Here is a 13,356-nt window from a genome sequence, read left to right on the forward strand (position 1 = left end):
AGGAGTCCAAATTTGAGATTTTTGGTTCCAACTGGCATGTCTTTGTGAGACACAGAGTAGGTGAACGGATGATCTCCGCAGGTGTGGTTCCCACCGTGAAGCATGGAGGAGGAAGGTGTGATGGTGCTTTGCTGGGGACACTGATTTATTTAGAATTTAAGGCACACTTAACCAGTATGCTTACCACAGCATTCTGCAGCGATATACCATCCCATCTGGTTTGCACTTAATGGGACTATCATTTTTTTCAACAGGACGATGACCTAACACACCTCCAGGCTGTGTAAGGGCTATTTGACCAAGAAGGAGAGTGATGGAGTGCTGCATTAGATGAGCTGGCCTCCACAATCACCGACATCAACCCAGTTGAGTTCAGATGGTATGGGATGAGTTGGAGCGCAGAGGGAAGGAAAAGCAGCCAACAAGTGCTCAGCATATGTGGGAACTCCAAGACTGTTGGAAAAGCATTCCAGGTGAAGCTGTTTGAGAGAATGGCAAGAGTGTGTAAAGCTGTCATCAAGGCAAAGGGTGGCTACTTTGAAGAATCTCAAATATATTTTGATTTGTTGAACACTTTTTTGGTTACTACATGACTCCATATGTGCTATTTCATAGTTTTGATGTTTTCACTAGTATTCGACAATGTAGAAAATAGTAAAACATAAAGAAAAACCCTTGAATGAGTAGGTGTGTCCAAACTTTTGACTGGTACTGTACGTGACCAGTTTCAGGACGCTAGGCATATGGTCACGTCACTACTTCACAGGAGGCATTTGATACTTATCAAAATGTGTCTTTTTTGGCCAGAAATACCTAATGTTTGATAGCTAGCTAACATTGAACCTAGTTGGTTAACTTTAGCTACCTGCAGATTCATACAGATTCAACTGTATTTCATGCATGGTGGCTAGCTATGACAATCCTTTTGTAGTGTTTGTAGTATTGTATGAGTTGGGATTATGGTTAATTGTTTAGCTAGCTCAAAAGCATTTCTTTAACATGACCCATCAACATGCGTGTCTGGGTAAGCATCATCTAAGAATTAGAAAATATGTATAAAATAATTGTATTGCTACTATGTAAATATGCAAGTAACCATTTCACAGTACCATTTACACCTTTTGTATCCTGTGCATGTGACACACACATAGATTTCATTTGATATGGGGTGTGTTTACCAGAGATGGTAATGTGAATAACAACGAGACCTGCACCAAAGTCAGAATAGTATATAGGCCAAGGACTAGATAGTGTATTTTTCCCTGTAGTTATTCTTTATTATAGGCTACTACCTTCCCCACTTTTAGTTTTGAAATCGTTGGTTGTTTACTACACTACCTTACTCACTCTATTTAGCACATAAAACCGAATGGAGGTGGTCGGTCACATATCATACTAATTTCAGTGTCACGGATTTACATTTACTATGTTACACTTAGACACCAGGCTGCACTTGAGGGGGTTAAATCTGTTCTGTATTGTTCTATGATCCTGAACCAACTCGCATCCCATATTTCTTAGGAATATATCAGAGACACCAAGCAGTGACAGTGAAAAGGTGTCATATGTAAACTTTTTGGGCGACCTGACCAAATTCACATAGAAATGTGACTTATAGATCTGTCACTCTCATTGAAAGCCAGTCTAACAGGCTGACTACAGCGTTGTAAAATAAATGTAGAAATCTATATCATTAAATTATTGCGCCAACGACCGTCTGCATTGCCAAGGGCTAAAATAGAATAGTCCTGCCTCTCCCATCTCCTCATTGGTTTATAGAAGCAGGTACCCACGTGCCATCTCCTCATTGGTTATACCCGTGTGGGTGACTGAAAGACGAACGAGGTCGGTGGCGGTAATGCACCTAATTTATGAAAGTTGCCAATCTCAATATAAAGTCAAGAGAAGAAAAAGCCTAGAAGGAGGAGAGATGACTAGAAACGAGTAGGTTGACCATTTTATGTGTGGATTAATTGTCAGAGTAGAGGACCTTATGCATTTTAGGTAAAATAACAACTCAATGTTTATATCCCAGGACAAATTAGCTAGCAACAGCAAGCTAGCTAGCTAAATTGCCATAAAGGTTTAATGCTTTCGACCTGTCCCCGAATTAATGTAAATGGTTCAGAGTTAAAGATATTTTAACCTACATGTCAGGATCGCATTTGGTGTGGGGGGACAAAATACTTTTATGCACAATGGCGCACGGGCAGCCGGTTTGGGTTCCGTGTTAGAAACAGTAGATCTGTTCTATGTGCGCTATTGCATGGTGGCTAGCTATGACAATCCGTTTGTAGCGCTAGTAGTATTGTATGGGTTGGGATTATGGTTAATTATTTAGCTAATTAATTATATATACACATTGTTTAGTAAGCTCAAACCATTAAAATTGTAGCAACCAGGAAATGGCAGAGCGATTTATGTATAATACATCTAACAAAGAGCCAAATGTAAGATCCTCCAGTATTTCAAATGCTCTAATAGACTGATCTTAATCATAAGATAACCAATAGTCACTTTAACTATATGTGTACAGGTGTATGTGTAGGTTTTACAGGTGTTTGTGTAGGTTGTACAAATGCTGTAAGTAGTGTTTACCTGGACATGAAGTTGATTCCACCTATAGGTAGGTTGTTCCACCTACAGGTCATACTGTCCAGATCCCCACTGGTCACACAGCTGATATCAATGACCGGATCTAAAACACACATAATCTACATCAAATAAATACATTTCCAGGGCTCCCGGGTGGCGCAGTGGTCTAGGGCACTGCATCGCAGTGCTAGCTGTGCCACCAGAGACTCTGGGTTCGCGCCCAGGCTCTGTCGCAGCCGGCCGTGACCGGGAGGTCACACAATTGGCCTAGCGTCGTCCAGGTTAGGGAGGGTTTTGCCGGTAGGATATCCCTACCGGCCAAAAGGGATATCCTTGTCTCATCACCGGGCGCAGTGCGCGCTTACCAGGTAGCCAGGTGCACAGTGTTTCCTCCGACACATTGGTGCGGCTGGCTTCCGGGTGTTAAGAAGCAGTGCTTCTTGGGTTTTGTTTCGGAGGATGCATGGCTTTCGACCCTCGTCTCTCCCGAGCCCGTACGGGAGTTGTAGCGATGAGACAATAGTAACTATCTAACTAACAATTGGATACCACGAAAGTGGGGTAAAAATACGAAATAAATAAATAAATATTTTTTTCCCCTGATGTTAAACATTTTCATGAACCCAACCCAAATCTTAACAACCATCCATTCCTGCACACCTTTAATGTAGATCGTTGAGTAGTGGTAGTTACAGCTATATGTCTCCCCAAAAGGCTGGCAGCAATGCAGGGTGTCAGACAGTCTCTGCTCCGATGGTCGAACCGTTATCTTACTGACACGGTCGTTGACTGCAGCGTACTGACTCTTAGGAAGGCGGTCACGGGAGTTCAGAATCCAGACCATGGTGCTGGCATTCACCCGGAGGTCATTGCACACGCAATAGACGGTCACGCTGTCTCCAAAGCTGGCCACCACTCTCTCAGGGAGATATGTCACATCTGAAACAAAGCAAAGTGAACTCAGTCAGAAAAACTGTACAACAGGCTAATAGCCACATCACATAAAACCTTCAAACTTTTCTAAACTTTATTAGGGTAATGTCAAAAGTAAGTCAAGCCATTGTTTATAGGGAAAATCCGAGGTGGAAGTTATCGCAGCAAACACAACATTACAGTTGGAACTTAATTTGGCCAAAGAAAATGACTCAACAGAATGAAACAAAACACTTGCAAACGATTTTAAACCTTCACAGAAGTTTTGAACAGGCTATATTGCAGCAATTACCAAGAATCTTAAACTAAACATGTGAGACACTTGTATTTTCATGAATGTTTAATATGACTATTTATGTAGCGATCACCATATGTTGCCGAATTTCAGTCTGCTACCGGGTTCCGTGCGCAGAGAGGTTAAGAACAAATTCTTATATTCATTGACGGCCTAGGAATAGTGGGTTAATTACCTGATCAGGGGCAGAACGGTTACTAGTACAACATTCTAACCACTAGGCTACCCTGCCGCCCCATATATGGCAGGGTCTACAGACAATCACGGACTACAAAAGGAAAACCAGCCACGTGGTGGACACCAACGTCTTGCTTCCAGACAAACTAAACACCTTCTTCGCCCACTTTGAGGATAACACAGCGCCACCGACGCGGCCCGCTATCAAGGACTGTGGGCTCTCCTTCTCTGTGGCCGACATGAGTAAGACATTTAAAAGTGTGTAAACACTTGCAAAGCTGCTGGCCCAGACGGCATCCATAGCCTCGTCCTCAGAGCATGCACAGACCAGCTGGCTGGTGTGTTTACAGACCTATTCAATCTCTCCCTATCCCACTCTGTCCCCACATGCTTCAAGATGGCCACCATTGTTCCTGTACCCAAGAAAGCAAAGGTATCTGAAATGAATGACTATCACCCCGTAGCACTCACTTCTGTCATCATGAAGTGCTTTGAGAGACTAGTCAAGTATCATATCACCTCTACCTTACCTGTCGCCCTAGACCCACTTCAATTTGCTTACCGCCCCAATAGGTCCACAGACGATGCAGTCGCCATCACACTGCCCTATCCCATCTGCACAAGATGAATACATACGTAAGAATGCTGTTCATTGACTATATCTCAGCATTCAACGCCATAGTACCCTCCAAGCTCATCATTAAGCTCGAGGCCCTGGGTCTTGACACCGCCTGTACTCCCATGACTGCGTAGTCAAGCACGCCTCCTACTCAAATCATCAAGTTCGCAGACGACACAACAGAAGTAGGCTTGATTACCAACAATGACGAGACAGCCTACAGAGAGGAAGTGAGGGCTCTGGGAGTGTGGTGCCAGGAAAATAACCTCTCACTGAACGTCAACAAAACAAAGGAGATGATCGTGGACTTCAGGAAACAGCAGAGGGAGCACCCCCCTATCCACATCAACGGGACCGCAGTAGACAAGGTGGAAAGCTTCACATTTCTCAGCGTACACATCACTGACAAACTTAAATGGTCCAAACACACAGAGAAGAAGGCACAACAGTTCCTGTTCGACCTCAGGAGGCTGAAGAAATGTAGCTTGGCACCTAAAACCCTCACAAAAGCTTACCGATGCACAATTGAGAACATCCTGTCGGGCTGTATCACCACCTGGTACGGCAACTGCAACGCCCACAACCACAAGACTCTCCAGAGCGTGGTGCGGTCTGCCCAACGCATCACTGGGGGCAAACTACCTAGCCTCCAGGACACCTACAGCACCCGATGTTACAGGAAGGCCAAAAACATCAACAAGGACAAACTCACTGCCTGTTCACCCCGCTATCATCCAGAAGTAGAGGTGCATCAAAGCTGGGACAGAGAGACTGAAAAGCATCTATCTCAAGGCCACCAGACTGTTAAATAACCATCACTAGCACATTAGAGGCTGCTGCCTACATACATAGACTTGAAATCACTGGCCACTTTAATAAATGGAACACTAGTCAACACACACTCATCTCATATGTTCACTAGTGGTCAAAACTTTCAGAACAACTCATTCAAGTGTTTTTATTTTGACTATTTTCTACATTGTAAAATTTTAACTATTGAATAATAGTGAAGACATCAAAACTATGAAATAACACATAAGGAGTCATGTTGTAACCAAAAAAAAAGTGTTGAAAAAAAAAAAACAGTTATATTTTGTTTTCATCAGACCAGAATACATTTCTCCAAAAAGTACGATCTTTGTCCCCATGTGCAGTTGCAAACCGTAGTCTGGCTTTTTTTAAATGGCGGTTTTGGAGCAATTGCTTCTTCCTTGCTAAGCGACCTTTCAGGTTATGTTGATATAGGCCTTGTTTTACTGTGGATATAGATACTTTTGTAGCTGTTTCTTCCAGCATCTTCACAAGGTACTTTTCTTTTGTTCTGGGATTGATTTGCACTTTTTGCACCAAAGTATGTTCATCTCTAGGAGATAGACCGCGTCTCCTTCCTGAGCGGTATGACGGCTGCGTGATCGAATGGTGGTTATACTTGCCTACTATTGTTTGTACAGATGAACGTGGTACCTTCAGGCGTTTGGAAATTGCTCCCAAGGATGAACCAGACTTGTGGAGGCCTACAATTCTTTCCTGAGGTCTTAGCTGAGTCGTTTTGATTTTCCATAATGTCAAGCAAAGAGTTTGAAGCTAGGCCTTGAAATACATCCACAGGAACACCTCCAATTGACTCAAATGATGTCAATTAGCCTATCAGAAACTTCTAAAGCCATGACATAATTTTCTGGAATTTTCCAAGCTGTTTAAAAGGCACAGTCAACTTAGTGTATGTAAACTTCTGACCCGCTGGAATTGTGATAGTGAATTATAAATCAAATAATCTGTCTGTAAACAATTGTTGGTAAAATTACTTGTGTCATGCATGAAGTAGATGTCCTAACCGACTTGCCAAAACTATAGTTTGTTAACAAGAAATGTGTGTAGTGGTTGAAAAACGAGTTTTAAATGTCTCCAAGCTAAGTGTATGTAAACTTCTGACTTCAACAGTATATTTCCATGGTCCTAGCTCTTCTGTGTGTGTTTTCAATAATCACTTCTACACTGGGGCAGAATCCATCAGTGGTCCCCATCTTTCATTCTGTGTGTGTGTTTTCAATAATCACTTCTACACTGGGGCAGAATCCCTCAGTGGTCCCCATCTTTCATTCTGTGTCTTTGTCCTTTATGAAGAGCCTTCATCATGTGAGTCAGAGAGGGCTGACAGATTCATCTACAGCTCTGCAGTAAAGCTATAGGAGGAGCGGTTGGACATAAACAGACAACCTTCGAAAACCAACTCTGCATGATGTAGTCATCACAGAGAGAGAGAGAGCGAGAGAGAGAGGGACAGAGAGAGAGATAGATGAGAAGAGGGGCAGGGAGGGAGAGAGAGGGTGAGAGAGACAAAGGGAAGAATAAGCTAATAAACTCTCATATCTACTGGGTGAAATTCCACAGTGTGCATCACAGCAGCAAGATGTGTGACCTGTTGCCACAAGAAAAGGGCAACTAGTGAAGAACAAACACCATTGTAAATACAACCCATATTTATTTATTTTCCCTTTTGTACTTGAACTATTTGCACATCTTTACAACACTGTATATAGACATAATATCACATTTGAAATGTCTTTATTCTTTTGGAAATTCTGTGAGTGTAAAGTTTACTGTCATTTGTATTGTTTATTATCTTGGTAATGTTAAAGCAAGTGAAGTAGATAATCAACAATAAAAATTAATAAAGCGCTTAAATTAAATATGTAATAATTAAATATGTGAGAGTGAGTGTGAGAGTGAGAGAGCGAGATCAACTAGACTAAAATGATTTTGATGAAGATAATAATAATAATATAATACAATCCCCACCTTCATATTCCGAATCTAATATTGTCTTTATTAATCCATCCAGCTCCCTAATTGCCACCTTGATCCTGTCCCCATATTTGACAACCTAAGACATCTTCACAATTTCCAAAACAAATATGTTGGCCAAGTTACCCAATGTATACTGTATCGGCTGCAAGTGTATGTAATGCATATTTCTGAATCATCGCGTCTCTAACAGTACAGTATGCAGCAGTTAGACCCATCCCAGTCTCCTCATCCAGGGGTTCCAAACCAAATAGGTTTGCTAAGTTACCCAATTACCCAGATATGTTTGCTAAGTTACCCAATGTATACAGTATTGACTGCATGAAAATGCAATGCATATCTATGAATCCTCGAGTCTCTAACAGTGTAGTATGCAGCAGGTACAGACCAGTCTCCCCATATGTGTGTGTTTGTGTGGGCAAAACCACAGATCATTTGTGACAGTGTGCTAGGAAAATAGCTTCTCCTTTCTCTGTTGCTCATTGTGAAAAAAACTGATTTCAGTCTTTGGGGTGTGGTTCAATGTGGCAGTTACTGAAGGTTGTCCCACATGAGCCAAAATAGGAACAGAGCCAGAATTACTTCTGAACTAATCTAAGATAACTCAAAAGAAGGCTGTAATTTTTCTGTACGTTTTTGCAGAGGTTTTAGTCATGCAGTTTTACATCCAGCTAAAGTGTTTTTCCATAGGAAAACAGTATTTTTCACACCGGGTGCCTTTCCTTCGCTGGGCAGGCCGTTTGGGAACTTTTAGGCAAAATTAGAATATACCCGCTTCTCCAGGCACCACTACACCACTGCATAGGGCTGATGGAAAGACAGCAGTCACACACAGCATGATGTTAAATTCCATAAAATTATAATAAGCCAGTAGGTCCCAATAATAAGAATACAAAAACACAACCATTAAGCATTACCCAATCGAAATGTTCAACGATCAGTTCTAATTTAAACATGTTTTTCTTCTCTATGCTGCCTGACTGTATATTTAATGTGTGTAAGTAGGGCAAGGCAGAGGTCTTACTGTGCAGGCAGAAGTCAAGCGAGTATGATAAGTTAACTGTGTGTTTATGATGTGTATGTTTCTGTGCAGACAGAGAGAGAGGTCTCACTTTCCAGACGGATACGATGTTGCTGGCTCCAGTCACTCCACAGGTGAGGCAGAGCAGGGTGGTGAGACCGGATCTGGAGAGTGTATTGCAGACCAGGCCTCAGTCCAGTCAGAGACACCCACTGGGCTCCAGACACGTCCACGTGCTGGAACAGAGGAATAGGGGAGAGAAACACAAGATGTCATACAGAAGTTACTCCATCTGCAAAATGCAGTGTCAACATGGATTGACAATTTGACACAAATACAAAATGGCATTGTGATGACTGAGAACATAACTGAAAATGATATCTACATCTAAGAAAACCATGAGTGGCATTAAGACTCTTCAACATCCTCTATGTGTTTGCTCTTGTTCTCTGTTGAATTATTATTGGTTTTAGCTTTATTTTCTTTAAGAGCTGTACTTAGATGTTGTGTTTGCTCGGAGGCCAGTGTGTTCTTACCAGCCAGTTGGGGTGAGAGGTACTTTGGGAGGTATTGTATCGGACCTCATAGCTCAGTTGGACAGGGCTGGCATGGGGCTGTGGGTCGCTCCAGCTCAGAATCAACTCTCCCTCTGTGGTCTGGGTGTGTGTTAGGTTCAGTGGTGGGCTTGGTTTCCCTGTACAACAAAAGCAAATCATAATCATCTTCATCATCCTCCAAACTATGAAACACCATTATCGTCGTCATTATGGGCAGCAGGTTGCCTAGTGGTTAGAGGCAGGTAGCCTAGTGGTTAGAGGGGGGGTGGCAGGTTGCCTAGTGGTTAGAGAGGTGGTGGCAGGTAGCCTAGAATTTGTTCTTAACTGACTTAGTTAGTTAAATAAAAGGTAAACAAAATAAATGATTAATAATTGTCATAATGGCACCCAATGTCAGATCTTAATTTGACCAGTATTTTGTAGCAACATGATTTGAAAGTTTAGTCCATATTGTTGCTTGATCGGTGGTTAGGCTGTTAGCTGGACAAAAGTAGGCTACATGAAAAGTGCAATACTGTTAATACACTGAACTAAAATATAAACGCAACATGTACATTTTTAGTCCTATGTTTCATGAGCTGAAATAAAAGATCACAGATATGTTCCATACGGACAAAAAGCTTATTTCACTCAAATTTCATGCACACATTTGTTTATATCCCTGTTAGTGAGCATTTCTCCTTTGCCAAGATAATTCATCCAATTGACAGGTGGGATTAAACAGTATGATCATTAAACAGGTGCACCTGGGGAAAATAAAAGGCCACCCTAAACAGTGCAGTTTTATCACACAACACAATTCCAGAGGTCTCAAGTTGAGGGAACGTGCAATTGGCATGCTGCCTGTAGGAATGTCCACCAGAGCTGTTGCCAGAGAAGTGAATGTTAATTTCTCTACCATAAGCCACCTCCAATGTCATTTTAGAGAATTTGGTAGTACGTCCAACCATCCTCACAACCGCAGACCACGTGTGTCGGTGTCATGTGGGCGAGCGGTTTACTGATGTCAACGTTGTGAAAAGAGTGCCCCATACTTGTGGTGGGGTTAGGTACAGGCAGGCATAAGCTACAGACAATGAACACAAGTGCATTTTATCGATGGCAATTTAAATGCGCAGAGATACCGTGACGAGATCCTGAGGCCCTTTGCTGTGTCATTCATCTGCCGCCATCACCTCATGTTTCAGCATGATAATGCACCGCTCCTTTTAGAGGGATCTGCACGCAATTCCAGGAAGCTGAACATCTCCCAGTTCTACCATGGCCTGCATAATCTCCAGTTGTCTCCCATTGGGATGCTCTGGATCGACGTGCACGACAGCATGTTCCAGTTCCTGCCAATATCCAGCAACTTCGCACAGCCATTAAAGAGGAGTGGGACAACATTCTACAGGCCACAAACAGCCTGATCAACTCTATACAAAAGAGATGTGCTGCACTGCATGAGGAAAATGGTGGTCACACCAGATACTGACTGGTTTTCTGATACAGGGCCCTACCTTTTTTTCTTTTTTTTATAAAGGTATCTGTCATGTGAAATCAATAGATTAGGGCCTAATGATTTTATTTCAATTGACTGATTTCCTTATATGAACTGTAACTCAGGAAAATCTAAAAATTGTTGCATGTTACGTTTCTATTTTTGTGTTTGTGCAGGTTTTCATCAAGCTCATCTGCATTTCCAGCACAGGAACATTCTCAGTAACAAACAAGTGATATCTGTATTTCTACACTGCAGAGACAATAGTCTCAGGCACATACAGTACTGTAACAGCCATTGGTGACACATTGATTGTCCCTAATAACTGCATTGGTTATAGACTCAAACAGGCTTCATACAGGGCAGCCAAATGATGAAATGAGCAGAAACGTATATGAGATGACATGACAGGCTCAGTGGTGTATGAACATGATATAATAACGTCTATCTGAAAGACAGCATCTCGACTTTAGTGGTCCATTGGCTTCTTACTGAATACCGATCAATAAGGCCAAGCTCCTCATGTCAGGAAAATCAATACCTGTCACGCCCTGACCTTAGAGAGCCTGTTAATTTCTCAATTTGATTAGGTCAGGGTGTGATTTGGGTGGGCATTCTAGTTTTCTATTTCTTTGTTGGCCGGGTATGGTTCCCAATCCTGAGGCAGCTGTCTATCGTTCTCTGATTGGGAATCATACTTAGGCAGCCTGTTTTCCACCTGAGTTTGTGGCATCTTGTTTTTGCACAGTAGCTGTATAGCCCTGCAGAACTTTACGTTCTTGTATATTTAGTTGTTTTGCCGGTGTTTCAGCATTAAATATCATGAACACTTTCCGTGCTGCGCTTTGGTCTCATTCATTCAACGACGGACGTAACAATACCTCAATTTAATTCAAATAACTGAAAATGCAACCCAGTACCAAGGCAGAGTAGAAGACACCCTTTCGCAATTTCTTCCTGGAATTCTAACATATATTACAGTATTTGACAGTGAGATGCAAATTCCTGGTATTTAAACTGCTTTCTTCATTTTGAGGTTCGTGTTTACCAGTGATTGACTTGACAGGGGCGTTATTTATAACCCATCTTATAAAACAGAAAAGTGTGATAATTATAGGGCTGTCCCCGACAAAAGAAATATCTTAGTCAACCGAAAGTCATCTGTTCTTTGGACCATTTTTCGACCTATTTTTCCATATAGAGATACACCCTATGTGTTTGAAGAAAAATCAACTATATGCATTGAGCTTATGGTTTGATGAAGTAAGACAAACATCTCAAGAGGTGGCCAGAGATCTAGATAACCAGAAGAAAAAAACCTGACCCAATTATTTTCCTCCCGCTCCTGCTAGCTTTCGCAGATTCTGCCATTACTCTCTTGAAGTTGCCGGTAATAGGCTACATGAGGAGTCGGCAACCTTTCTCGGTTGACGGTGCGCATGTAAGAGCAAAAATTAAGCCATGAGGTCAAAGGAATTGTCTATAGAGCTCCGAGATAGGATGGTGTTGAAGCACAGATCTGGGGAAGGAAAAAAATATGAATTCTGCAGCATTTAAGATAACCAAGAAGACAGTGGCCTCCATTATTAAATGGAAGAAGTTTGGAACCACCAAGACTCTTCCTCGAGCTGGCCACCCGGCTAAACTGAGCAATCGGGGGAGAAGGGCCTTGGTCAGGGAGGTGACCAAGTGTGCTAAAATCTTCCTAGAAGTCAGAGGATGTACAGAGCATGTCAAAACACTGCATTTTGGCCCTTTAGCAAGCCTTTATTCATATTAAAAAAAGCTGACTTATAATAATGTTCCATGTGATCTAAATTAAATGACACTTCAATTAATTTAAAGGCTTTTAAAACTCAATATTTGCACAATTTCTACTTGCATCAAACCAATGTTCCATTGACCAACAAGGCCGCAAAGAGCTTAGATTGAGCAAACAAGGTATGCGTTTCCCATCAGTGGAGTGATCTCCAGCTCATCACCATGGTTCCTGGGACCAGAGTAAACAGTAATCTTGGCCTGCCTGGAAGTCCCAAAGGGCAGCTGGTATCAGACCTACTGAAGCTGCCCGTTACACTCACTATACTGTACAGGTGTGTATGTGGTCTTTAAGCCTAAACAAATAACTCCCCAGTTTCCTCATGGTAGAAATGGCTCCCTAGATACCGCTAGCCTACATAATAAACAGTGCCAGCTCGCCAGGCAGCACGCTGGTACTTGGTAAATGTTAAGTGATATCCATCAGAATATGAAGACCAGATAGATAAGCCATTAAAGCAATTGACATCCTCTAACATCTTCAGAAGAGAGGTTGAGAGGGAGATCAGGTACATTCACACTCCTTACAGAGACGCTGAGACGTCCTTGGAGGGACGCTGAGCATCACCAGGGGACCTGCTGTGGTGTTGGACACATTGGCTGTCACCATGACGATACTGCTGACCACATGGAGAGCAATAGAACAGGTGATGGAATCCTCTCCCACACAATCAGTCCCATGTGTGGAGTTAACCTCAATGTCAGGCAGTGTTCTGAAATAGACAAGAGACATTTATGCACTTCGTCAGATGAGGACATGGACTGCTTCCCTCCATATGTACCACGTTTAGCCCTGTGTCCTAGTCGAAAACCCAGCTAAATATACTTTCATTCAGTAAAGATAAGAGGCTAGTGTAGTGTGCTAATCATAGACTAAGCACAGGTCAGGTTGCAACCTAGCCTGGTCCCAGATCTGTTTGTACTATCAACTCCTTGTCATGCCATGTTTGAAAGGATCACAAACATCTAGGACCAGGCTAGTTGCAATCCACATGAAAGTAATGAAAACAACAAGTAAAAACACTATTGTGATATTTTGCCTAATTATTTGCAAAA

At 42.2% G+C, this 13,356-nt stretch overlaps 1 protein-coding gene across 4 annotated transcripts in view; it reads right to left on the minus strand.

Moving 5' to 3' along the window:
* The window catches only part of lepr (leptin receptor), a 55,422-nt gene that overhangs the window by 24,947 nt on the left and 17,119 nt on the right, over positions 1–13,356 (minus strand). For all 4 annotated transcript variants that reach the window (XM_024403080.2, XM_024403081.2, XM_024403083.2 and 1 more), the window contains exons 6-10: positions 12,829–13,013; positions 8,982–9,139; positions 8,537–8,681; positions 3,256–3,534; positions 2,599–2,698 (exon numbers count right to left, since the gene is read on the minus strand). In XM_024403080.2, the coding sequence (XP_024258848.1) occupies positions 2,599–2,698; positions 3,256–3,534; positions 8,537–8,681; positions 8,982–9,139; positions 12,829–13,013 (867 nt within the window). The remainder of the gene's footprint in view (positions 1–2,598; positions 2,699–3,255; positions 3,535–8,536; positions 8,682–8,981; positions 9,140–12,828; positions 13,014–13,356) is intronic.

The sequence above is a fragment of the Oncorhynchus tshawytscha genome, linkage group LG05 (assembly GCF_018296145.1).
Source record: "Oncorhynchus tshawytscha isolate Ot180627B linkage group LG05, Otsh_v2.0, whole genome shotgun sequence".
NCBI classification, from domain to species: Eukaryota; Metazoa; Chordata; class Actinopteri; order Salmoniformes; family Salmonidae; genus Oncorhynchus; species Oncorhynchus tshawytscha.